The 26,857-nt window shown below is 39.9% G+C and overlaps 1 protein-coding gene across 4 annotated transcripts; it reads left to right on the forward strand.

The window, feature by feature from the left end:
* The first annotated feature begins 726 nt into the window (after positions 1 to 726).
* LOC100890615 (protein fem-1 homolog C) lies at positions 727 to 20,537 on the forward strand. Of its 4 annotated transcripts, none has more exons than XM_030996095.1 (2): positions 727 to 929; positions 14,334 to 20,537. In XM_030996095.1, exon 2 carries the CDS (start codon positions 17,704 to 17,706, stop codon positions 19,618 to 19,620), a length of 1,917 nt encoding a protein of 638 aa, XP_030851955.1. In that variant the 5' UTR covers positions 727 to 929; positions 14,334 to 17,703; the 3' UTR covers positions 19,621 to 20,537. The 4 variants fall into 4 exon arrangements, with proteins under 4 accessions (XP_030851955.1, XP_030851956.1, XP_030851953.1 ...); XM_030996096.1 differs by having other exon boundaries at positions 17,649 to 20,537; XM_030996093.1 differs by lacking the exon at positions 14,334 to 20,537 and adding an exon at positions 7,192 to 9,211.
* The last annotated feature ends 6,320 nt before the right edge of the window (positions 20,538 to 26,857 follow it).

Raw genomic sequence — 26,857 nt, forward strand, 5'->3', positions numbered from 1 at the left:
TGAGCATGCACTATTTATGTTTTTATTTTTTATTTTTTGCTCAACGGGGGGGGGGGGGTATTTTTTTTTTTTTTTTTTACTCAACACCGTTTTGTTGACGATCAGCCATAGACGAAAGACTTCATTCAATGGCTGATTGTCAACGAAACGGAGTTCGTGTCAATTCTGCTTGTTGCTACGGCAGGCAGCCAGTGAAAACGAATTCGTTTAATGAAGATATGGCCTGAATGCAAGCATTACTTTAAACAAACAGACTTTTGTTATTCCTAGCTCATTTTTCCTGATTGAGGTTGAAAGGGCAGAAAATGAACTTTCTAGAAATGTGATTTTCTCTTTGAAATTCAAATACCGTCCGCTCCCACTCTTTAACTTGATTTTAATCGCTCGTGCGTGAAATATGCATCATATGAGTTGCATCAAATAAAAGGGGAGGATATATATTAAGCTTTACAAATATTTGTCATTTATTAATTATAATTGTGATTGAGTTATGATAAAACATCGATAATTCTCGGTCTCGTTTTTCTCGGATGCACATGTAGACCTATAATTATATTCGTAAATCAGCGTACCACTGATATAGACTATATACGATAAAGATTTTTTCCATACAGATAAGAAGAGAGACCACGCCCTAATTCTCGCTATGTATACGGGGTCTATACGTACGTGTACGTGTGTACAGTAGCTCAGCCTTATTTTAACCTATAGACCTCGATAGACCTCTAGTGCTCTACTCTTCATTGCACTGTTTTGTCTGCACATTTGCACTTTCTACTACTAGCTCAAAATCACTCACATGACTAACATTGATCTTATTGTTATCTTAGTCTAACTAAGATTAGAAATCAGCAATAATTGATTAATCTATGTTTAACTGTAATTTCTCCGCACATCCTGGATGATACATCGACTCGACCGAGTCCGAGGTGAGAATATTCTTTTTCTGACTTGTCGAATGCCAGTTTGAGTTATCACTTTTGATTATGTACGGATATACGCCCAGCTGTGAAATAAATTAACGTGATGCCGACACTGAGTTGTGTCGCGTTTTCAGTGTGACATGTTCATATGTGGCATGGCCATGGAGGCATGCATGTACTTGGTAATTTACGAAATAGATCTAGGCCTATGAAGAATATCACAAGCCTTACTTGACATGTACTCGCCATGTGTGAAGAGCCATGTAAACAAAAACAAAGCACAAAAGTCACAAATGTGAATGTACAAAACTGCAACTATAAGTCCCGGCCCCTCCACTCCGAGAACAGACGGACCCCATGCGTATGTGTTACCAAAATGTCCTTTTCGTAACAAAAGAAAAAGGTCTTTACACACCGGACTTTTGCTGAAAAGGGGGGGGGGGGGCGCTGAAAAAGGCTTGTAAAGTTGTATAACAAAAGAAAAAGGTCGACCCGTATTGACTTTACACACCGGACTTGCTGAAAAGGGGGGGTCGCTTAACACGCATATGCGTACCCTAAATAACACTGAGTGGGGAGGGGGTTGGGAACTAAGCTTCCTTGGCTTTGCATGGTCTGGGGGCTTTGCTGGAGGAGTCTTCTTTCATTTGTTCGTGCAACACAATTTGATGGGTTAATATTTAAACCCATAATGAGATTAACTGATCATTCATTACAACTTGCAGGAGTGACATTTTACATATTGTGACGTGAGACCCTCCTCACCAAACTGGTAAATGCTGCCACCACATACTTTTATAGGGGTATGAACCCTCACAGACGATCTGATAATCAAACCGACTGTACGGGAATACAAAGTGACGTAAGACAACACATGAGCTCTGCGATTACAGAAAAAGGGGGGGGGGGGGGTAATTCACTAGGGGCGAGGGTAAACTGAACACTGCACTGCGCATGACACACAATCAATCATACACACATCTGACTGCTCAACTGCTCTCTACCGGACTGACCACCTAATCCGACCACGATACATCATCTCTTTCCCACTTGACCAGCACATCAAACATCCAGGACATGACTGGTAAGTTAACTATTAAGTCCATCTAATATCTCAGTTACTAAGCCTAATTGAATACTAACTGGCCACATCAACATTCAATCAAGTATACATCTCAACTCTCATCCAAGACAACGTACAGTGTACTCTGGCCTGCACACATACAACTTGCATAGGTACAGCGTACATGGGCGCGCACGTGTACAGTGAACACCTGGCCTAACAACGGCAGTTGTTCAGTGCACTCGCACATGAACAGTGAACATCATCAATCAGGCAGTGGTTCAGTGAACCTCAATCATTCAACATAAACACAGACGCTCAGCTCATCTCACATACTTCCGATTCCCACTCATCCTCGCCTCCTGTCTCACGAGTAGCATGGTAAGAATATTCTATTGTTGAGCGTCGATGACGGGAACGTTTGTTCGAAATATACGAACTCTCTTATTAAGTTACTTAAGTTACTCAATCACATCAACAGTCATATTCAGTTCATTCAGGCATCTGTGCAACTAAACCAGGCCTAAGTAATTTCTCGTTTTGGAAACCATAAATTCGGGTTGTACCCAATTCAAAACATTTATTAATGTAAACAATCTTTAACAATGTAAAACTCAGTAATTCAAAACGCGTGAAGAGTAAAAGTGACCTGTTCGATCATAACTATTTATAACTTAGTATTTACATGTACATGTTTAAACTACGATCCTAGGTTACATGGATGTCCTTTAGAAATAAGTACAGTGTATAGCAACAATTTAATCGTCACTAAACCTACTATGCGTACAGTGTACACTTATTAGTTTTACATTAACTAACTTTACGGTTTACCACTACTTGTCTAGAAATGACTGGGATAAGAGCAAGTGTCTCAAATGTATGAATATTAATCTTCCAATACCAGTATCACTAACAGATCCAAGCAATATATAAGTGTAGACCTTTGTTCTATTCTATTCTTCTCACCCTAATATCCTATGCCAGCATAGCGGTACATTCCATTCCTTATAAAACTTCTCAATCCGGCTAAGCATCCCGCCAACTCCGCCATTACTATGTTCCTGGCTCTCTACCACCCCGGCCTCTTTCTTGCCCCGAACTACATTGTAATGAAATAGCCTCGAGATTTTATCTCCTATAACATTAGACTAACAAAGTCTTAATATAAGCTTGTTCAACTGTTAACAACATTTTACGGTAGAAGTACATGTATGTGGTCAATAAATGAGTTACAGAAATAGGAAATCTAAAGGGGTCATTAAAAGGTAGGCTGGATACTTGTTGTCGTAACTCGTAAGGTACATGTAGGCTCACGGTCTCGATCATAACATTCGTTCCTTATTCAGGATTGAACTGTTAAGGGTAGGATAAACATCTCGAGCAAGCTTCCATATCCACCGTAACGTTCCCTATTCGAGATTGTTACGGTGGATAGTCTCCAACCACAGCCAGGCAGAAATGGAAAGGGGGGAGGGGGGGGGGGGGTAACATTCATGCACAATACAACTCCTCAAAAGTTGTAATAATCTACATTTATGTCATTACCATTTCTTAATCTAACATTATAATCTTATCATGCAATAATATAAGTAGCATAATCCAATTATTATCTAGTGTAGATGTAGGCCTACACTTAAAAACTTATTGTACAGTGTACTTTACTCATGTTCAGTGTACTTCATATATAACTTGTAAGTACAACATTCTACTAGTTACTGTCCAACTCATACAGTACAATTCTTCAAGTACAATGCTAATATCTACAAGCTACAATTCCACATTCTACTGTCTTTAAGGTCTACTTATTATCTAATATAGTACAAGTACAGTTCTACGAGTACAACTCAAGTCTTCAAAGCTTATTGTCTAATATCTACAAGTACAGACTACATTATTTATGAGGCACCCTTAAGTGACTACGTCACTCCTATTTCTTTCACTCTCTCCGGATGTTTCATTTTGTGTTCTTTTTTTGTTAAACTTCGTAATGAATAAAAGGGAATAGAAATAAACAAAACTCTGCTTTAGTTCCTTTTTTTTTTTGTACCGCATACATTTTAAAATCAGCCAGCGAATAATAACATTCGATAATAATTCCCACTCCATGAAGCAATTGATCAAACAATCAAATACAAAGTCGGGCTTAACCCCAAATAGTTTAGATTCATCATTAATATTCTTTGTGGACAAATTCTCTAAATTTCCCTTTATATAAAATAGGAATAGATATGCAATAATATAACAAGAGATGAATATTAGAAATATTTCATAACTCACTCTTTTTTCTGTCTGGAACGAGATGGAAAACGAGATGGAACTTGAAATTGAACTTGAAATTGAACTTGACTAGGGATCGTCTTACAATGTTGAATTTGAGATGCAGTATAATATTTGTTACATTTTTCATCCCCTTTTGTACTGGGACCCCGGGCCGTAAATCGGCTGAGAAAAATACTGCAGCCTCCCGCAATTTTAATTGGTCAAAAGTTGGTGACGTCACTACGCGCGAAGTCTAAAATACCGGCTAATCCATTTTCAATAGGTGGAATTCACTTTTAGTGAACTAAATTACATTATTTAAGAAGTAGTCTTATCAGAAAAAGGGAAAATATGACACCAAGCAACTATTTAAGGAAACATTGACAAGGTAAGTGATTACATAAAAGAATTATTCACCTTAGTTCAACATCGCACACGATGTTTCAGATACCCGGTCCCACATAGCAAATCTGTGTATTTGAATGAATCTAAAAATAGCACTAATCGGCTGCCGTTACTACGCTCATTGATCGCTGTAGTAAACAATCATTTACGCCTATTTCATAAAAGACAAGTTTTTCTTTACAATTCTTTGAAGATAAAATCAGGCTAGTCCTGGTATTGTTAAATGACAAATATAAAACGAAAATTAAGGGAAAAACAGGGGGGGGGGTATTTCTTCACAATATGTATAGCTCCCAAATGCTCCTGATGATAATGTACTGACATGCGATGTTGATCCTGTTTTGCTGGTATATATCACAATCAGGCGCGTAGGCCTACGCAGGATTTTTTTGAAGGGGGGTGGGGGGGGGGTTCGCAACGAATCAGCCAGCTGCTGACGTTCAACCTCCAACCCCCCCCCCCCCCCCCCCCCACTGCTTACGCACCTGATCAAAATATAGTTTACAGTGTAACAAAAAGGCTGTGCCCCCACTTTTTCAGGTACCCCTCAAAAGCCCATTTTGGCATAGGACAAGTGCATGCCCTTATTCTTTTCTAATGGACCTAAATATCCTTTTCCTCTGTTTTCATCTCTGGTGAGTTCGTCTCTTCACGTCCTCTTCTATGGAAGGAACTGTGCTGCCAAGAAAGACCAATTTATCCACTTTCTCAATGTTGGTGTTGTTAAGTGAAATATCTTGTTGATCCTCTGTCATGACTTTGCATTTTGTGGCATTGATTTTCATTCCCCATCTCCTACATGCCTTCTCCAGTTCATTTGTTGAGATTTGGAGGTTTTCAAATACGAGTTCCATGAGGGTAGTGTCATTTGCATATCTGATGTTGTTAATACGCATTTTACCCTTCTGTATACCACTATCTAGTTGGATGTCCTTCATCACATATTCCAGGAATAGGTTAAAGAGACTTGGACCCCTTTCTCACTCACTTTGAAAGTGGTCTTAGACTGCTCCAGAGGAACGGGTCTTGAGGAACGGTTTGCGAGCGTACACACTCCGAGCAGTTTTTAATGGCTCAAACCGCTCCACGAGTCAAAGTGGTCTTGTTGCTATGGCAGCTCAGGTCAGCAGATCAATTTTTTCGCCCGCAGAATACAAACCGTATGTACCGTACTACATGTTTCGCACCGAAGGTCACTAGCTCACTTCCGTTCAAAGTACGCTTTCCGTTCACATTGCACGTTAGAGCGCTCTGGAGCGCTCTTAATAAGACCCGCTCCTCAAGACCACCTCGGAAGGTGGACTTCTGGAGCGGTCCAGAAGTCCGCTTCCTGGACCACTTTGATCGTTCTCACTCACGTAAGAACCGCTCCTGAGGAGCGGGTCTTAGTTAGAGCCCTCCAGAGCGCTCCAACAAAGTGAGTGAGAACGGGGTCTTGGAGAGAGGAGGCAGCCTTGTCTTACCCCAGTTATGACATCAAACCATTCAGTTATCTTTCCATTCACCATAACAGAGGTCAACTAAGGACTTGTCCACTCCAATGGAACGCAAACATTTCCAGAGAGCATCTCGCCATATGGTATCAAATGCTACTTTAAAGTCAACAAAGTGGTATCCTTCTTTCTCTGGCCTTTCCAATGATCTGTCTAGCCACAAACACAGTATCTTGTTGTGCCCCTACAACTTCTGAATCCACATCGTTCCTCGGCCAGATGATTCTCAATGGTTCCCTGTATTCTCATGAGGACCATTCTAAAGAAAACTTTCCTGTTTATGGAGAGTAGCGTTATAGCCCTGTAGTTGGATGGATCCAGCTTGTCTCCTTCTTAAAGATAAAGACCAGTTATGGTCATGCAATTGCATTGTGAAAGAAACATTGTGAAATCGATCAGAAAAGGTTGATCATCTAGCATATAAGTATTGGTGTGTACTGCAAGGTTCTGGAATCATCAAAATGATAAGAAATTTGACCAAGTCTTCGTCAAGTTACAAGCACTGTACACAGAAAGATGTATATGGGACTACGCACACGTGCGCAACACGTGCGTTTATCTCTCACATACCAATAGATAAACTAATTTACCAAATATACCAATTAGTAGGCAGTTTCTCGACAAAATTGTTATCATGTATTAGTAAAAACATATTCTTTCACATGATTGGTAATAAGAGCTTCCATTTCATTTTTTGAAATTAGGGCGTTTCCAATTGTGGTCTTTGCCTTTAAACACTAATGTGATAAGACCCTTGCTCCAGTCTTCCAGGTTTCGTCCATTAGAAATTTGTGTTTAGGTGAATGCTAAAATATACTTTCCAGCATTTCAACACATCTGCGGGAGCAGTTTTTAAGATGCCATCCTTGTTCTTTATGGCAGGTTGCATTTCGTCTCTTTCACCAGATACTTTTTTTTTTTGCGTGAGCTAATTCTATTTTTTCCACCTCTTTGCTGAAACATAGACTTTTTATCAACATTCATGGCTTCATTTCCATGCACTATTATTATTAGGTGTAGGCTACTCTCGTTTATATTTTATCTCTAGCAGGAATCAAGTAGCTGACAGCCCTTGGAGGTGCAGGGATATCAGGACCATGGCATCTGGATGTAGCAGCGGGGAAACCTTATCAGAACCAGAACCAGCAGCAGGTGACTTAGCCAATGCGATTTCTCAGGGTATAGTGACTGAACAGATGCTAGAGCGATGTGCTCAAGAGAGTCGTATTGATATTCGGAACAAGGAAGGACAAACACCATTGATGCTCGCATGTTTGAAAGGTCTGGAGGATGTCGTCAAGTTTCTATTAGCAAATGGTGCCAACCCCAATTCCAAGAGCTTAAAGGATGGTAACACTCCTTTGCATTATGCATGCATGTTGGAAGACACACTAGGCAATGCATCCTTTCTAGAAAGACCCAGTGGACACCAGCTTGAACCAACAAAATGGAGAACCCCCGAGATTTCTATTGTTAAGCTTCTTCTGAATTATGGAGCATCTGTTCAGAACAACATAGATGGATGGAGTCCAGTATGTGTAGCTGCATATTACTTGCTGAATGACTTTGTTGACTTCTTCTTGTCGATGGGTGATGATGATATTCCTGTGGAGGACAAGATCAAAGCGTCTGAATTACTTGGAGTGTTACAAGCTACTCTGGGTCAACGTCCCATCGAAGATGCTTTTCACTCTTTCTGCAGAGCCATAAACTTAAAAGAAGGTGCAGGAGTTAATGAAGGGAAAGTTCAAACCTCAGAACTTGCTGCTTGCTTCTCAAAACTCTCTCTAAAAGAATTCCACAAGCTGGAGGAAATCAAGTCAGTTGAATCATCTGAAAGTGCTTTGAAGGCCCATGCAATTTTGGTTGGTGAGAAACTGTTTCCTCCAAGTCTCAAGCAGAGTTATTTCTTCCCATCTCTTGCATACTTTGCATCGCGTTTCGTGTTCCATCAGGAAAAGGTAGAAAGTGGCTTTCAAATATTCTCTCATGTCCTTGATTCTGAAGGATGTGGAGAAGCTCTGCCAGGAACAGTACTAAAGCAGTTATCATATGCGTATCATTTCCACCAAGTATCTTACGACATGAATGAAGAACCAGAACCTCTAGTTCGTCAACTTACTAGGGATATGTTGTCTGCATATGTTACGGTATTTAAGAATGTACACATTGATAGTCTGCTGAATGTGTGTCATTCCCTTATGCAGAGGTTTAGTGTCATACTTTTTTCAGAAGCCATGGACTGGTCATCTCGTAACATTTTGAAATCCACCTTGCAAGACATAGAGAACTTACTGAGTGTCATTCGAAGTAGAATCCTGAGGGAAAGGCCTGACGAGTATAACAAGATGCCTTCCCTAACATTTGAAATCATGACGCTTGTGCGGAAGGATGAGGGTGTACTCTTCAACTGCATATATTTTTTAAGGGAATGGTTCCTTGTGAAAATAAGGTATATGTTGCTCAGGGTTCTGCCATCTGACAATGCTTCTTACCAGGATAGGTCCAGTGGCAACACCATACTGCACATGTTGGCATACTCTACATTTCCAGCAACTTCGTTTGGATGTTTAAAAAAAGTCATGAAATGTATCCATGATCTTGCTCGGGCCTTTATACGTCATGGATGTTCTCTAGAAGCAGTGAATCATGAAGGTCAAACTGCCAGAGACATTTTGGATGAGTTTGACTTGAAGAAGAAGAAGCCAAATTTTAAGCTGATTGAGTCATTGTTGAGTCCACCAACCACAGTTCTACAACTGCAGGAAACAGCTGTCAGAGTAGTCCTCCGACACAAGATCAACTACCAAGACATCCTTCCTCTGAGGCTGCATGAGATGATGGAAAGAGTTACAGATTCGGACTTTAAGTCAAAGGTATTAAGAAAATTTGACAATGGCAAAAGTGAAGAAAATAGTGACAGCAACGATAGTAGTGACAGTAGTGAAGAAAATAGCGACAGTGATGACAGTAGTGACAGTGAAAACAGTAGTGAGAGTTCTGAAGACAGTGAGTGACAGTACCACGAGAAGGTTGAGTTGTGATAAAAGCAAAAATGATTTGTCAGATTGCTACATGTAAGTATGTGTGCAGAAAAAAAAATGGTTTTCAGATGCCCCGATGTTCGAATTATGACTAGAAATAGCTTAAAAGTTTATTGCTAAATGTGAGTAGTTCTATATACACATAACCGGGGGAGGGGGGGGGGGGGCTGTCGATCTAGTGAATTACCCCTCAAAGTATTTGTCACATTGTACGTGAGACTGACCTTGTTGGTCTTGTGGGCTGTAGCAATTATGTACTACACATGCATAAACAACCTGTTTTCAATTGTTTCTTTAACATTACATTTACATGACCAGAACTGAAATTTATCTTGCAAAATGACTCATCTGACCAGGGTGAAGGACTACTGAGCAGTGTGTTTTGGTGCATCCTCACAAACCAATTCTTTATTCCTTATCACTGCTTCTTTTTTGGTCTAAAGTACAGTTAGCTACAAGTTCAAATCGTGTTATTCAATTCTCACTGCATAAATGTTACAGTAATATTTTGATTTTGATTTCTGTAAGTAATCATCAACATCTGATCTCATTTTCTCTTGGCTATTTGAAGTAGAAGAGAGATCAAATATGAAATGTGAAAATAACAGTGTTTGTACATTGTAGTAGCCAGAGTTTATTTGATATAATTACCTTAATTTCCTGTCTGTATATTATATTGAAAATAATTGTGACCAAAAGCAAAGTTAATGTATAAGCCTATTTTGTGTCTGCTTGATATAATATATGTTGCCATCATCGCCATGTACTAAAAGATTTCACTGAGTAACGAAATATTTTTTGTTTATAATTTGCCTGGATGGTTTTGTTATATAAGTATTCTTTTATCTCCCTATATGTTTCAGGCCCAATAAAAGATGTGATGTTTCAGAGTTAAAAGAAGAAAAAAAAGGATACTTTTATATTTCAGATTATATACCTCACTTAAGAAATCCAGCCATCTGATTGGTCGAATTGCATTCATAAACTTCAACTGTTCCTGTAAAATTCTCGGTAACCATGCATAAAACATTTCAATATTTTTAATAACCATGGTTATTAAAAAAAGTTGGTCAGCCTCCATGGTTACCCCATAGGTTTACATGTTAAAAAATGGTTTGAGCGATGGAGGATGCCGTATGTGTGCGAAGGATTGGTCGGTAATTTCAATACAATTGAATCTCGATCGATCTTACCCCCGGATCTTACCGACAATTTTATCTTGCATTGTTGACATGAAGACGAAAATAAACTTCCAAAAACAAAAAAAACAACATCTGCCGATAGATCTTGATCTAAGTTCGTGCCAATATGCATTGCAAAAGTAAAAGAAGAGTCCGTATATGGAGCTTTTGCGAAGCATTCATCACACGCGAAGCCGGTTTCAATCCATTTTAATGTATATATTGGAGAAAACTGCCTAGTATGTTAACGGCTGGCCATAGCCGAGTGGTCTAAGCGTTGGTTTTCGGTACACCTCTTGTTGTACGCAAGGGTTCGAATCCCGTCTTCGACAAAATTGATAAATATTTTTCATTTTTCATTTTTTAGTCTATTTTTTTTCGGCATATAAAAGTATTAATGACTGCTTTAATATTCGAGAAATAGTTGTTTTCCTACGCTCTCGGGAAGGTTACAATTGGGCTATTCCCCTCGGCAAGCCTCGGGGAATAGCACAATTCTAACCTTCCCTTGAGCGTAATAAAACAACTATTTCTCTCAAAGCAGTCATTAATACTATACTATCTAATGTATGATTTTACAGGTCTGGACATCTCATAGCTCCCTTAATTGAATTCAAAAGAACCACTTTGTATTTAAATGAAGGCTCATTCAGATATGTCACGTCAAAACCCTGTTTTTTGTTATGGTAACGTAAAGTGTTATATGCTACACATTCAAGTGTATCTTGATTTGATTTGATTTGATTTATTTATTTCTGTTTTATTTTGTTTTTCTTTTACATTTTTGTCTCGCCTGCGTAGCAAAAAGCGAGACATAGGCGCCGCTTTTCCGGTGACGGCGACGGCGGCGGCGTCAACATCAAAAACTTAACCTAAGGTTAAGTTTTTGAATTTTTGATGTAACTTTATAGTCAATGAAACTTTGACTATAGGGTAATCAAGTATACCCATTTATGTGAGTAGAATTTCAGATCACAAAGTCAAGGTCAAAGGTCATTTCAGGTCAACAGACTTGGACTATGTTGTAGCATCATCATCGAAAACTTAACCTAAGGTTAAGTTTTTGAATTTTTGATATCATTTTGAAAGTATAAGTTCTTAGTCAATGAAACTTAGACTATATAGGGTTATCAAGTCTTCCCAATCATGTGAGTAGAATTTCAGGTCAGTAAGTTAAGGTCACAGGACATTTAAGGTCAACAAACTTAGACTTTGTTGTGGCATTAACATCAAGATTTTCAAAATGCTTCTTCTTCGTTATTTTTCAACCGATTTTGATTCTGATTGTTTCATATGATAGGGCTAGGAGGGGGTTTTGAAACTTCTACACAGAATCGTGAAATTCATTATCTACGCTAATTTATGCAAATTTATTCGAAATCACAAAAAATGCTTCTTCTCCTTCATTTCTCTATCGATTTTGATTTGGTTTGCTTTATCTGGTATAGCTAACTTTGGTACACTAATCTTCTACACAGAATTTTGAGATTTTGCTCCATTGATTATTTATGGTACTTTATGCAAATGAAATGAAATTATGTCCCTTCCAGGGCATCAAATTTTTATTTTTTGACCAGTTCAAAAGTGTACTACATAAAATTTACGATATTTGTTGTTACAAGATGCGGATGAGCGCTACGTCATTGACGTGCTGGTTTATCGTATTGAATTGCGTAATGCAGGCGAGACCGCCGAGAGCGTTTCCCTTGTTAAAAATATATAACAAACAAAACATTGCAAATTTTACACATTTCAAAAGAATATAATGTCGAATAAAGTAACTAATTGAAAACATCAAACAGGAGGGTTGACAAAGTAAGCAAAGCTTGATAGCATGCCTACCCTCAATGGATACATAATAATACGAATATGGTGGAACAAATATTAGTAAAAGGGGAAAGAGAGAGAGAGAGAAAGAGAAGAAAGAAAGAGGGGGTGTACATCAAGATTCACAGATGTATGTGGTACAATGTAGTTAGATCTCGGTGAATGTACCATTGTTTTACACGTTACATCCGCAGGGGCTCTTTTGTGGCCGTTTATCACTTCATAGCTGAACAAGCCTCTCTGGAATTGAATGTTGACAACTCAATAATGTATACACATGTATCACATTTCATGGGATACATATTCATTGACAGTCCGTGTGTGCAGTCAATATTTTGAATAAATTATTTTGAAGTTCCTATATAATAATCAATATTACATTCGACATAAACAAATTGTGACCTATAGGCATTATTAATTAGCCTATAATTAGTTCTTGATATTTTACTATGTAGAAGTGAATTATGTACATCAATTACAGTGCAGTAATTAAGTGTTGATTGTGGCCCAATTAAGCCTAGATATGAGTTATGGCAAATGCAATGCATGCATCTGTGCAATATCAAATTGGGCATGTATCTACTTGTTTGTGTATTTGTAATGATTAGGTAAATGATATTTTATTAAACAGATTATAGTAAGAAATGAAATGAAAAAATGATGGATGTATTTGTAACAAAAGTTTTTGAGAGAGAAATAGAGAGAGAGAGAGAGAGGTTTGTGGGCGGGATCGAGAGGAGATGTATTTGTAATGTAAATTAAATATAGGAACGAAATCCAGATAAGAATTATTATTTCCCAATTGCCAGTTTTTCAGCCTTGCAGTCGTGCATAGAGGAAATTAGAGATGAAGAGAGAGAGAGAAAGGAGAAAAAGAAGATGTAGAAAGAGTGATGCGATCGGAGGATAATGATAACATCTCATAAAAGTTACCAGCGAGACAATTACTCCTACCCCCCCCCCCCCCCAAGGACAATTACCTTCTGGAAAATTACCAATAGGACAGTTACTCTATGGACAAATACCCCTTAAGGACAATTTCCCTCTTTTGACATTATTGCATGACGGATATTCATCAATCTGGCGGATATCTATTCAAATTTATTAGAATATGGTCCGAGTGTCGGAGAGCAACAAAGCTACTGGGTGGTAATTATCCTTGGTGTGTAATTCTCCTGGGAGAGGGGGTGGAGGTGTCCTAGGGGGTAATTTTTCGCTGGTAATTGCCCTCGGGGTGGTTGTCCTTGGGAGTAGTTGTCCTATTTGTAATTTTCCGGGGGTATAATTGTCCTTGGGGGTAATTGCCCGGCGGTGATTAATTGTGTAGACTCCAGGAGATTATCATTGTCCTAGAACCATCATGCATAATCATCATCATGATTATTGAAAATGGCAAGATATTTCAAAAGTTATTTGTAATTCTACGTGAGATCGAGATGGGCTAATGCAATGACCTGTGGTTTAATTTTCAGGTTTCAAAGAAAGTAGATCCACTGTAAATTTATCTTACATGGGTGACAGAAATGAGGATCATTTCGTGCAAAAACATCTATATAGTTTAATTGAATCTGATCATTTTTTTTAGTACTCAAATTCAGTTTACTGTTCAAGCTAAATTACTTGTGTTCGAATTTTCTGGAAAAATATTAGACAAAGATCAAATATGTGTGTTGGGGTTTGTATATTTGCACGTCACACATAATTATGATCCGATGATCAAATACAAATTACACATTTATATATCATCAAGCGCAGGCTCGGTACTCTTGAAACTCATCAGCCCGCTAGTTGTTTGCTTCTAAAGTTAAGGTTAGGTAGGAATTTGATTTATTTAAACTTCCTTGACAATGTCTGAGAAAGTAGAAATATTGTGACAGATTTCTATTTCACATCCATTTAGACTCTTTTTAGGCGATGTTCTTGGGTTCCCAATGAGTCGTTGAGTATTCGGTTTTTAAATATCAAGTTCATTATTTGACTACTGACTTACCAGGCCGGTATACTATTAAACGTTTACTCGAAACGGGCCTACTCTGGACTAGAAACAAAGATGTTTTTTCTTCTTCATTTCCATGCACTGTATTATTATTATTAAGTGTATACACTTAGGCTACTCTCGTTTACATTGTTATTTCAAGCTCTAGCAGGAAGCAAGTAGCTGATGGCCCTTGGAGGTGCAGAGATATCGGGACCATGGCATCTGGATGTAGCAGTGGGGAAACCTTATCAGAACCAGCGGCAGGTGACTTGGCCACTGCGATTTCTCAGGGTCCAGTTAGTGAAGAGATGCTAGAGAGATGTGCTCAAGAGGGTGGTATTGATGTCCCAAACGAGGATGGACAAACACCATTGATGCTCGCATGTTTGAAAGGTCTGGAGGATGTCGTCAAGTTCCTATTAGCAAATGGTGCCAACCCCAATTCCAAGAGCTCAAAGGATGGCAACACTGCTTTGCATTATGCATGCATGTTAGAAGACACACTAGGCAATGCATCCTGGTCAGAAAGACTCCTTGGACAAACAAAATGGAGAACCCCAAGATTTCTATTGTTAAGCTTCTTCTGAATAATGGAGCATCTGTTCAAAACAACATAGATGGATGGAGTCCAGTATGTGTAGCTGCATATTACTTGCTAAATGACTTTGTTGACTTCTTCTTGTCGATGGGTGATGATGATATTCTTTTGGAAGACAAGATCAAAGCGTCTGAATTACTGGGAGTGTTAGAGGCTACTCTTTGTCAACGTCCCATCGAAGATGCTTTTCACTCTTTCTGCAGAGCCATAAACTTAAAAGAAGGTGCAGGAGTTAATGAAGGGAAAGTTCAAAACTCAGAACTTGCTGCTTGCTTCTCAGAACTCTCTCTAAAAGAATTCCACAAGCTGGAGGAAATCAAGTCAGTTGAATCATCTGAAAGTGCTTTGAAGGCCCATGCATTTTTGGTTGGTGAGAAACTATTTCCTCCAAGTCTCAAGCACAGTTATTTCTTCCCATCCCTTGCATACTTTGCATCGCGTTTCATGTTCCATCAGGAAAAGGTAGAAAGTGGCTTTCAAATATTCTCTCATGTCCTTGATTCTGAAAGATGTGGAGAAGCTCTGCCAGGAACAGTACTACAGCAGTTATCATATGCGTATCATTTCCACCAAGTATCTTACGACATGGATGAAGAACCAGAACCTCTAGTTCGTCAACTTACTAGGGATATGTTGTCTGCATATGTTACGATATTTAAGAATGTATACATTGATAGTCTGCTGAATGTGTTTCATTCCCTTATGCAGAGGTTTAGTGTCATACTTTTTTCAGAAGCCATGGACTGGTCATCTCGTAACATTTTGAAATCCACCTTGCAAGACATAGAGAACTTACTGAGTGTCATTCGAAGTAGAATCCTGAGGGAAAGGCCTGACGAGTATAACAAGATGCCTTCCCTAACATTTGAAATCATGACGCTTGTGCGGAAGGATGAGGGTGTACTCTTCAACTGCATATCTTTTTCAAGGGAATGGTTCCTTGTGAAAATAAGGTATATGTTGCTCAGGGTTCTGCCATCTGACAATACTTCTTACCAGGATAGGTCCAGTGGCAACACCATACTGCACATGTTGGCATACTCTACATTTCCAGCAACTTCATTTGGATGTCTTAAAGAAGTCATGAGATGTATCCATGATCTTGCTCGGGCCTTTATACGTCATGGATGTTCTGGAGAAGCAGTGAATCATGAAGGTCAAACTGCCAGAGACATTTTGCCTGAGTTTGACTTGAAGAAGAAGCCAAATTTTAAGCTGATTGAGTCATTGTTGAGTCAACCAACCACAGTTCTACAACTGAAGGTAGCAGCTGTCAAAGCAGTCCTCCGACACAACATCAACTACCAAGACATCCTTCCTCTGAGGCTGCGTGAGCTGGTGGAAGGAGTTACAGATTTAGACTTTGAATTAACAGTGTTAGATACAGATGACAGTAGTGAAGAGAATAAGTGTTGTTGTTGTTAGGTACTCACTGAATTTTCTGGATTGTCATCCATTTTATGCCCTTTATAGGAAAGATCACTCTAGTATGAAGCTGGTGTGGGAAAATGAGGTACATAGATGTCAGTGATAGATGGTGGTAAAGTTATGAAGTCCTAGAGGTCTTAGCAATCAAATGCAAACTGGGAATTGTGTAATTTCCCCCATTAGCAGCCCTTCATTTTGTTTTCTTTGTTACATTTCTTATTTTTTCCCCCTTTTTTTCTCCATAGATATTCTATGTTCTAAATATGATACTGGACAAATCTTAACACACACAGGTCTGAAATGAATCTATTCCTCTATCAGCAATTGAGAGATATAGATGATTCTCAATTAAAACAAATGTAGGGCTGCTTGCAAGGGAAATTAGGGCAATCACAATTTGTATTACGTCAATTACTGCTTTTCAAATTGATAATCCCTTCTTGATTTTTGTAAAACTTTGAGCAATGTGTCAATTATCCATACAGTCCTCATGATGACCAGCCAGTCAGTTAAAAATATCCAGACCTCTACATCTTCTAGTCTTGTTCTCTCTTTATACTTTATAGTTTGTGAGTCTTTTCAGGACTCCATCTAAAGGCATCTATCGAAGAACGCATAACCGCTCAATCCTCTGCTTCTCCCTTACATGCTGATCCTCTTCAGGATGAAACAAGAAAGAAGACCTTTCCTTTGTCTCTCTTAGTTTAATTTTGTTTCCACTTTCCATCCTTCCTGTGAACCAACAATCCTTTGCAGGAATAGTCACTTGGTGTACTGTAAATCAATCAGTGTAAAACAAATGTGATAGTACATTGATGCCCTATATGCTATACAATAGCATACAACGACAAGTGAATGCAAGTAGGTTTCTTCTCTCAGCACAAGAGAGCAGCACAAAGCCAGCTAAAAAATAACTGTCTCTCTAAGTAGCAGAAATTATAACTGAAGGCCGACTTAGATGCTGAATTGAAATGCCAACTTTCCTTCATCTATGGTCACCAAGAAATTCTAGTGTTCTCTAGTTTCCATCCTTTATTGAATAGTATTTTGATGTTCTATTTCTATAGATTATAATGCAGTTCTTGGGTAGTACATGTGTGAGTAATCATCTTCTGATAGTCTAATATGAGTGCATCACAGAATTTCTTTGTGCGGCGAACACAGACTACACATTTTCCAAAAATGTGGGTTCTGTTTCTTAAAACTGGTTGTCAATAACATTACATTAAAGTTACAGTAACTGTTATATGCTATTGACCCCATGGCATTTGATAGGCTGAGAGCAAGTTTGTCACAGAAATTAAGCATTTGCTATTGCTAACAAGTGTTATGGAACAGGGGTCTGACTAGAAACAAACACTTGTTATCAATTTCCATGGCTTCATTCAATGCACTCTATTATTATTATTATTAAGTGTATGCTACTCTCGTTTACATTTTTATCTCTAGCTCTAGCAAGAAGCAAGTAGCTGACAGCCCTTGGAGGTGCAGGGATATCAGGACCATGGCATCTGGATGTAGCAGCGGGGAAACATTATCAGAACCAGAACCAGCAGCAGGTGACTTAGCCAATGCGATTTTTCAGGGTATAGTGACTGAACAGATGCTAGAGCGATGTGCTCAAGAGAGTCGTATTGATGTCCGGAACAAGGAAGGACAAACACCATTGATGCTCGCATGTTTGAAAGGTCTGGAGGATGTCGTCAAGTTTTTATTAGCAAATGGTGCCAACCCCAATTCCAAGAGCTTAAAGGATGGTAACACTCCTTTGCATTATGCATGCATGTTGGAAGACACACTAGGCAATGCATCCTTTCTAGAAAGACCCCGTGGATACCAGCTTGAACCAACAACATGGAGAACCCCCAAGATTTCTATCGTTAAGCTTCTTCTGAATTATGGAGCATCTGTTCAGAACAACATAGATGGATGGAGTCCAGTATGTGTAGCTGCATATTACTTGCTGAATGACTTTGTTGACTTCTTCTTGTCGATGGGTGATGATGATATTCCTGTGGAGGACAAGATCAAAGCTTCTGAATTACTTGGAGTGTTACAAGCTACTCTGGGTCAACGTCCCATCAACGATGCTTTTCACTCTTTCTGCAGAGCCATAAACTTAAAAGAAGGTGCAGGAGTTAATGAAGGGAAAGTTCAAACCTCAGAACTTGCTGCTTGCTTCTCAAAACTCTCTCTAAAAGAATTCCACAAGCTGGAGGAAATCAAGTCAGTTGAATCATCTGAAAGTGCTTTGAAGGCCCATGCATTTTTGGTTGGTGAGAAACTGTTTCCTCCAAGTCTCAAGCAGAGTTATTTCTTCCCATCCCTTGCATACTTTGCATCGCGTTTCGTGTTTCATCAGGAAAAGGTAGAAAGTGGCTTTCAAATATTCTCTCATGTCCTTGATTCTGAAGGATGTGGAGAAGCTCTGCCAGGAACAGTACTAAAGCAGTTATCATATGCGTATCATTTCCACCAAGTATCTTACGACATGGATGAAGAACCAGAACCTCTAGTTCGTCAACTTACTAGGGATATGTTGTCTGCATATGTTACAATATTTAAGAATGTACACTTTGATAGTCTGCTGAATGTGTGTCATTCCCTTATGCAGAGGTTTAGTGTCATACTTTTTTCAGAAGCCATGGACTACTCATCTCGTAACATTTTGAAATCCACCTTGCAAGACATAGAGAACTTACTGAGTGTCATTCGAAGTAGAATCCTGAGGGAAAGGCCTGACGAGTATAACAAGATGCCTTCCCTAACATTTGAAATCATGACGCTTGTGCGGAAGGATGAGGGTGTACTCTTCAAATGCATATCTTCAAGGGAATGGTTCGTTGTGAAAATAAGGTATATGTTGCTCAGGGTTCTGCCATCTGACAATGCTTCTTACCAGGATAGGTCCAGTGGCAACACCATACTGCACATGTTGGCATACTCTACATTTCCAGCAACTTCGTTTGGATGTTTCAAAAAAGTCATGAGATGTATCCATGATCTTGCTCGGGCCTTTATACGTCATGGATGTTCTCTAGAAGCAGTGAATCATGAAGGTCAAACTGCCAGAGACATTTTGGATGAGTTTGACTTGAAGAAGAAGAAGCCACATTTTAAGCTGATTGAGTCATTGTTGAGTCCACCAACCACAGTTCTACAACTGCAGGAAACAGCTGTCAGAGTAGTCCTCCGACACAAGATCAACTACCAAGACATCCTTCCTTTGAGGCTGCATGAGGTGATGGAAAGAGTTACAGATTCGGACTTTAAGTCAAAGGTATTAAGAAAATTTGACAATGGCAAAAGTGAAGAAAATAGTGACAGCAACGATAGTAGTGACAGTAGTGCAGAAAATAGCGACAGTGATGACAGTAGTGACAGTGAAAACAGTAGTGAGAGTTCTGAAGACAGTGAGTGACAGTACCACGAGAAGGTTGAGTTGTGATAAAAGCAAAAATGATTTGGCAGTTTGCTAAGTATGTTTGCAGAAAAAGGAATGGTTTTCATGTTCGCCCTGATGTTCGAATTATGACTAGAAATAGCTTAAAAGTTTATTGCCAAATGTGAGTAGTTCTATATACACATAACCGGGGGAGGGGTGAGGGGCTGTCGATCTAGTGAATTACCCCTCAAAGCATTTGTCACATTGTACGTGAGACCGACCTTGTTGGTCTTGTGGGCTGTAGCAATTATGTACTACACATGCATAAACAACCTGTTTCCAATTGTTTCTTAACATTACATTCACATGACCAGAACTGAAATTTATCTTGCAAAATGACTCATCTGACTAGGGTGAAGGACTACTGAGCAGTGTGTTTTGGTGCATCCTCACAAACCAATTCTTTATTCCTTATCACTGCTTCTTTTTCGGTCTAAAGTACATTAAGCTACAAGTTCAAATCGTGTCATTCAATTCTCACTGCATAAATGTTACAGTAATATTTTAATTCTGATTTCTGTAAGTAATCATCAACATCTGATCTCATTTTCTCTTGGCTATTAGAAGTAGAAGAGAGATCAAATATGAAATGTGAAAATTACAGTGTTTGTACATTGTAGTAGCCAGAGTTTATTTGATATAATTACCTTAATTTCCTGTCTGTATATATTGAAAATAATGGTGACCAAAAGCAAAGTTAATGTATAAGCCTATTTTGTGTCTGCTTGATATAATATATGTTGCCATCATTGCCATGTACTAACAGATTTCACTGAGTCACGAAATATTTTTCGTTTATAATTTGCCTGGATGGTTTTGTTATATAAGTATTCTTTTATCTCCCTATATGTTTCAGGCCCAATAAAAGATGTGTTGTTTCGGAGTTGAAAGAAAGAGAGAATACTGTTATATTTCAGACTATGTTTGATTTCACCGGTTTTGACATCTCATAGCTCCCTTAATTGAATTCATAAAAGTATTTGGTATTTAAAAGAAGGCTCATTCAGATATGACACGGCAAAACCCTGTTTTTTGGTATGGTTACGTGAAGTGTTATATGCCACACATTTTTGTATCTTATTTTATAGATCTTGGTGAATATACCTATGTTGCGCGCAGATCCCATTGTTTTACACGTTACATCCGCAGGGGCTTTTTTGTGGCCGTTTATCACTTCACATCTGAACAAGCCTTAAGAGTTCAATGTACAGTATCTCTGGAATTGAACGTTGACAACTCAATATACATGTTTCAAAATTTTAGGGGATAAAAGTTATATTCATTTACTATCCATGTGTGCAGTCAATTTTTTGAATAAATTATTTTGAAGTTCTTGTATAATAAATAATATTACATTAGACATAAATCAATTGTGACCTACAGGCGCGGATCCAGGGGGGGGGGGCCGAGCGGGCCTTGGCCCCCCCCCCCCCCCCGCAAAAAAAAAAAAAAAAAAAAAAAAGAGAGAAGAAAGGAAAAGAAGGGAAAGGGAAAGAGGAGAGAAAGGGAAAGAAAGAAAGAAGAAGAATAAGAAGAAGAAGAAGAAGAAGAAGAAGAAGAAGAAGAAAAGAAAAGGGGGAAGAAGGAAATCGGGGGGGGGGACCAAAAGGGCCCTGCCTCCCAGGCTGTTAACCCCCCCCCCCCCCCCCCCCAATCAAAAAAATAAGAGAGAAGGAAGGAAAGGGAAAGAAAAAAGGAAAAGAGGAGATACTGGCGTACTAATGGGGGGGGGGGGGCTTTGGGGGAATCAAATTCAAACGTGGTTTATTTCTAATTCCACAACGGTGGATTACAATTAATGCTGAAATGACATAATTTCCGAGATTTGTCCTCATTTTTTAGTAAATTATACGTTTGTATATGTGTTTGTTGGAAAATGACAAATTCCTAAATTACAGCCAGGCACGAAATATGATTCTTGAGATTCCTACATGTCAGGGCCCGAGGTACGGCAGGGATCGGGAGCCTCGAGCTCCCTCCCCCCCCCCCCCCCCCCACTTTATTTGAAAAAGTATATTAAAGAGAAAAAAATAGAATGAGAGCAAGAAAGAAAGAATAGTTAAATGCCAGTGCAGTGTTAAAAAATGAGCATCAAAATATGCTCATCTGACCGTGATTAAATGCCTAAAACCCCTAAGCTTCCGGGGGCTCTGCCCCCTGGATTCCACCTAGGGCGCTACGGCTGGCCCTTAGATGCTCATCTGACGGTAATTTATTGCCTAAAACCCCTCTTTTTTTTTGGGGGGGGGATCCGCCCCCTGTACCTCACGCCAAATAGTGAACTACCAGTGTCACAAAATAATAGGTATTAAAAAAAATGATCATCTGACCTTAATTAAACGCCTAAAACCCTGAGCTTCCGGGGCCGGACAAGTTATCAAAATGTGTTTATCTAACCGCAGGCGCGTAGCCAGGGGGGGGGGGCGGTCCCCCCAAAACGGAAGAGGACGTAGGAAGTAAAAGGAGCAGACAAAGAACATCTTTGAAATTCAGACAAGGATTAAGAGTATAGAGAACGGTACAACGCATCGTCTTCTTTCTCTAATATTTTAATGAAACGTCAAAGCTTCGCGCGGGAGGGGAGGGGGGGGGGGGACTGAATTCAGAAAAGGGTTAAGAATCGAGGACGGTACAGTGAATCGTCTTCTTTCTCTCATAATCTTATGATACGTCAAAGCTTCCGCGCGGGGGGAGGGGGGGACCTGAATTCAGACGAGGATTAAGAGTCGAGAACTGTACAGCCAATCGTCTTCTTTCTCTCATTATCTTATGAAACTTAAAAGCTTCCGCGCTTCGCGCAGGAGGGGGGGGGGGAACTGAATTAAGACGAGGATTAAGAGTCGAGAACGGTACAACGAGTCGTCTTCTTTCTCTAATGATTTAATGAAACGTAAAAGCTTCCGCGCTTCGCTCGGGAGGGGGGGGGGGACCTGAATTCAGACGAGGATTAAGAGTCGAGAACTGTACAGCCAATCGTCTTCTTTCTCTCATTATCTTATGAAACTTAAAAGCTTCCGCGCTTCGCGCAGGAGGGAGGGGAAAACTAAATTCAGACGAGGATTAAGAGTCGAGAACGGAATTAACAACGAATCGTCCTCTTTCTTTAATAGTTTAATAGAACGTCAAAGCTTCCGCGCTTCGCGCAGGAGGGGGGCGGGCTGAATTTAGACAAGGATTAAGATTCGAGAACTCTACAATGAATCGTCTTCTTTCTCTAATATTTTGATAAAACGTAAAATTTTCCGCGCTTCGCGCGGGAGGGAAAAAACTAAATTCAGACGAGGATTAAGAGTCGTGAACGGTACAACAAATCGTCTTCTTTCTTTAATAGTTTAATGAAACGTCAAAGCTTCCGCGCTTCGCGCTGGAGGGTGGGGGAACCTGAATTCAGACAAGGATTAAGAGTTGAGAACTCTACAATGAATCGTCTTCTTTCTCTAATAATTTAATAAAACGTAAAATTTTCCGCGCTTCGCGCGGGAGGGGCAAAACTAATTCAGACGAAGATTTTGAGTCGAGAACGGTACAACGAATCGTCTTCTTTCTTTAATAATTTAATGAAACGTCAAAGCTTCCGCGTTTCGTGGAGGAGGGGGGGGGGACTCGCCCCTCCCTGCACCGACCCCCCCCCCCCCCGCATTACATCACCGTTGGTCACCATTACGTACCAATATTTGGCTAGCATAATTTCAAATTTGGGCCCCCCCCCCCCCTAAGAAATCCTGGATCCGCGCCTGGTGACCTATGCATTATTAATTAACCTATAATTAGTTGTTGGCATTTTTATGTGTAGAAGTGAATTATGTACATCAATTACAGTGTAATTGTGTTGATTGTGGTCCAATATTAGGCCTGCAATGCATATGCATTTGTGCAATATCAAATTGGGCATGTATCTACTTGTTCGTGTATTTGTAGTTAGGTAAATGATACTTTATTAAACCGATTATAGTAAGACAATGTAATGAAACAATTCATTTTGAACACGTTTAGTGATGTATTTATTTTGTAACAGACAGTTTTGAGAGAGAGATAGAGGGGGGGGGGGGTTGTGGGCGGGTTCGAGAAGAGTTGTATTTGTAGTTCGAATTTAATTTAGGAACGAAATCCAAAGAAGAATATATATTTGCCTATTTGTCAGTTTTTTTCAGCCATGCAGTCGTATACACATAAAAGGAAAGAGATATGAAGAGAGAGAGGGGGGGGGGGTCGAGATAGATTGACCCAGAAAGAGAGAGAGGGATATAGATGTAGAGAGGGCGAGAAAGACATTGAGTTGGGGAGAGGGAATGACGGGGTATGAGGAGAACTAAATGAATTAAGCCTCATGCGCGCGAGGGATAATGATAACACCTCATAATTTAAAAGTATAGATGGCATTTAACAGCGGGACAATTAACCCCTCCCCCCCCCCCCCCCCCCACAAAGGACAAGTATCCCCCGATAAATCACCATTAGAACAATTACTCTTAGGATAATTACCATCTTTGGACAATATTGCTCGATAGGTAAGTAATCATCAGTCCGGCGGATATTTCTAGAAGGTATTATTGTTCGTGGTGTAATTTTTGGCTAAGTACGTACGAGGGCAGCTATTAGGGACTTTTAGATTTGCACGTCGACAGCTTTGACTGCAACGTGTGACGTCATTTTAAGGCACTGCGCATGCGTTACGTCGTCTCAGTCGGCGAACGAGAATGCGTCAACCTTGATTTTCCTAATCTAGTACATACATACATATTGATATTTATATAGCGCCTTTACATGCTCAAGGTGATCTACAGTCGATGAATATCGGAGCGATGATCTGGCAAGCGATTCTGAGGATGAGAACGCATCGGGCAAGCTCGGGCACGAGCGTCGAGGAAACACAAGGCGTCTCGGTCTTCATCAGATGCCAAGGGCAAACCTCACAACAGCGATGGCTATATACACAGGGTGCTCCAAGCTCTTCTACTGATCATTATTTTCGTGAGTTTGGCGCGAAAAATAGATTCTCTGTTGGGGGTGGCGCCAATTCCTCCACTTATGGTTGGCGGGGGGGGGGGGGGGCGGCAGTGGGCCATGCAAGGCCAACAGATTACTGCTTCGCATGTGGGAAGCAGGGTCACTGGAGGAAAGCCTGTCCGGGTGCCAGAAATCAAGCGAGATTTTTCCTCACTTTTAAGTAAATTATACTTTTTTATGCGTTTGTTGGAAAATGACAAATTCCTAATTAGGAAATAAAAAAAAAACATGTTTAGCGTCCTGTTTTTTTCGAAAAATAGGAAGGAGGAGGCCCTTTTTTTTTTCTTCCTTCAAAATGGCCGCTCAAAATGGCCGCTCGGTAATTGACAGTCTGGCTATTTTTTAAGATGGCCGCCGACATTTTTTTTTTTTTTTTTTTTTTTTTTTTTTTAGATCGGAAATAGATCCATTTTAGCAGTGTTTTTCATGTTCTTTTTCTTTAAAAAAAAAAAAATATTATATTATATAATATATATATATATTTTAAAAAAAAAATTTAAAAAAAGAAAAAAAGAAGGAGGCGGCCCCCAAAAAGGAAGCGGGCGGGACGCTTAACATGCATATATATTTTTTAATGGCCTTACAGCCAGGCAAGAAAATGCTTCTTGAGATGCCTACATGTCATGGCCCGCGGAACGGCGGGGATCGGGATCCTCGAGCCCCTACCCCCCCCCCCCCCCCCTCTTTTTTTGAAAAAGTATATTAAAGAGAAATAGAAAGAAAGAGAGCAAGAAAGAAAAAATAGTTAACTGCCAGTGTCAAATTATATAAAATATGCTCATCTGACCATGATTAAATGCCTAAAACCGCGAGGGCTCTACCCCCTGGATTCCACCTAGGGCCCTAAGGCGGGCCCTTAGATGCTCATCTGACGGTAATTGAATGCCTAAAACCCATGATTTCTGGGGCTCTGCCCCCTGGAACCCACGCCAAATAGTGTCCTGCCAGTGTCACAAATAATAAGGTATAACAAAAATGCTCATCTGACCGTAATTAAACGTCATAAACCCCTGGGCTTCCGGGGCTCTGCCCCCTGGACCCAACCAAGAGCCCTAAGGCGGGCCCCTTGATACTTATCTGACCGTAATTGAGTGCCTAAACCCTTGAGCTTCCGGGGGCTCTGCCCCTCGGACCCAACCAAGAGCCCTAAGGCGGGCCCCTTGATACTCATTTGACCGTAATAATGCCTAAAACCCAGGGCGTAGACAACGGGGGGATGAGGGGGATGCATCCCCCCCACCTCACAAGGTGGGGGGGATGGCATGTACAATCATCCCCCCCAGGTTTTGGGGAATGATATTTGCTTACTTAATAAGTCATAATGATGATAATAATAGTAATAATAATAATGATAACAATTATAATATTAATAATAATAATAATTATGATGATGATAATAATAATCCTCATCATTATTGTAATTGTGTTTATTGTTATTAGCCGCATTCACACGGTGAAAGCCAATTCAGACGGTAAAAAAAGAAAATCTTACAAGTATTTTGTGGTTATCTTGTGATTTGGAAACCACAAGATAACCACAATATTAAACAGGCGCGGATCTACGGGGGGGGGGGGGTTTAGGGGGTTTAAATCCCCCCCCCCCTTGGGCGGGCCCCCCCCCCCCCCCTCCCAAAAAAAAGGGGGAAAAGAAGGAAAAAAAAGGAAAAAAGAAAGAAAAAAGAACGCACGCTGGAGAGAAACCCTTTCAAGTGCAAATATTGTGAGAAGATATTCAACTCATCTGGTAACTTAACCAAACACATGATAACTCTGGATATAACTGTGTATTTAACTGTTACTTGATTTAAAAGACGTTATCATGCACTGCTTTTTATGGTCTCCATTGTGTTAATAGATGCCAGGAAAACATCACTTACGGGGTTCAAATATACACCCAAAAAAAATCGGCTCGCCGCTTCGCGGCTCGTGGACGATGCTCCGCATCGTCATTATTTAGGTCAACCCCCCCCCCTTAGCAAAAGCTAGATCCGCCCCTGAATCATCCCCCCCAGGTGTACGAACCTGTCTACGCCACTGCTAAAACCCTTGAGCTTCCGGGGGCTCCACACCCCTGAACCCCATGCCAATTAGTGACCTGCCAGTGTCATAATTAGGTTTCAAAAAATTGCTCATCTGACCGTATTAAATGACTAAAACCCCTGAACTTCCAGGGCTCTGCCCCCTGGACCCCGCCCTAGGGCCCTAA

The sequence above is a fragment of the Strongylocentrotus purpuratus genome, unplaced genomic scaffold (genome assembly GCF_000002235.5).
Source record: "Strongylocentrotus purpuratus isolate Spur 01 unplaced genomic scaffold, Spur_5.0 spur5_scaffold_3, whole genome shotgun sequence".
Taxonomy (NCBI): domain Eukaryota; kingdom Metazoa; phylum Echinodermata; class Echinoidea; order Camarodonta; family Strongylocentrotidae; genus Strongylocentrotus; species Strongylocentrotus purpuratus.

Excerpts from the sequence above, each read along its gene's own strand:
- LOC100890615 (XM_030996093.1), top strand. The coding sequence starts at position 7,241 with ATGGCATCTGGATGTAGCAGCGGGGAAACCTTATCAGAACCAGAACCA.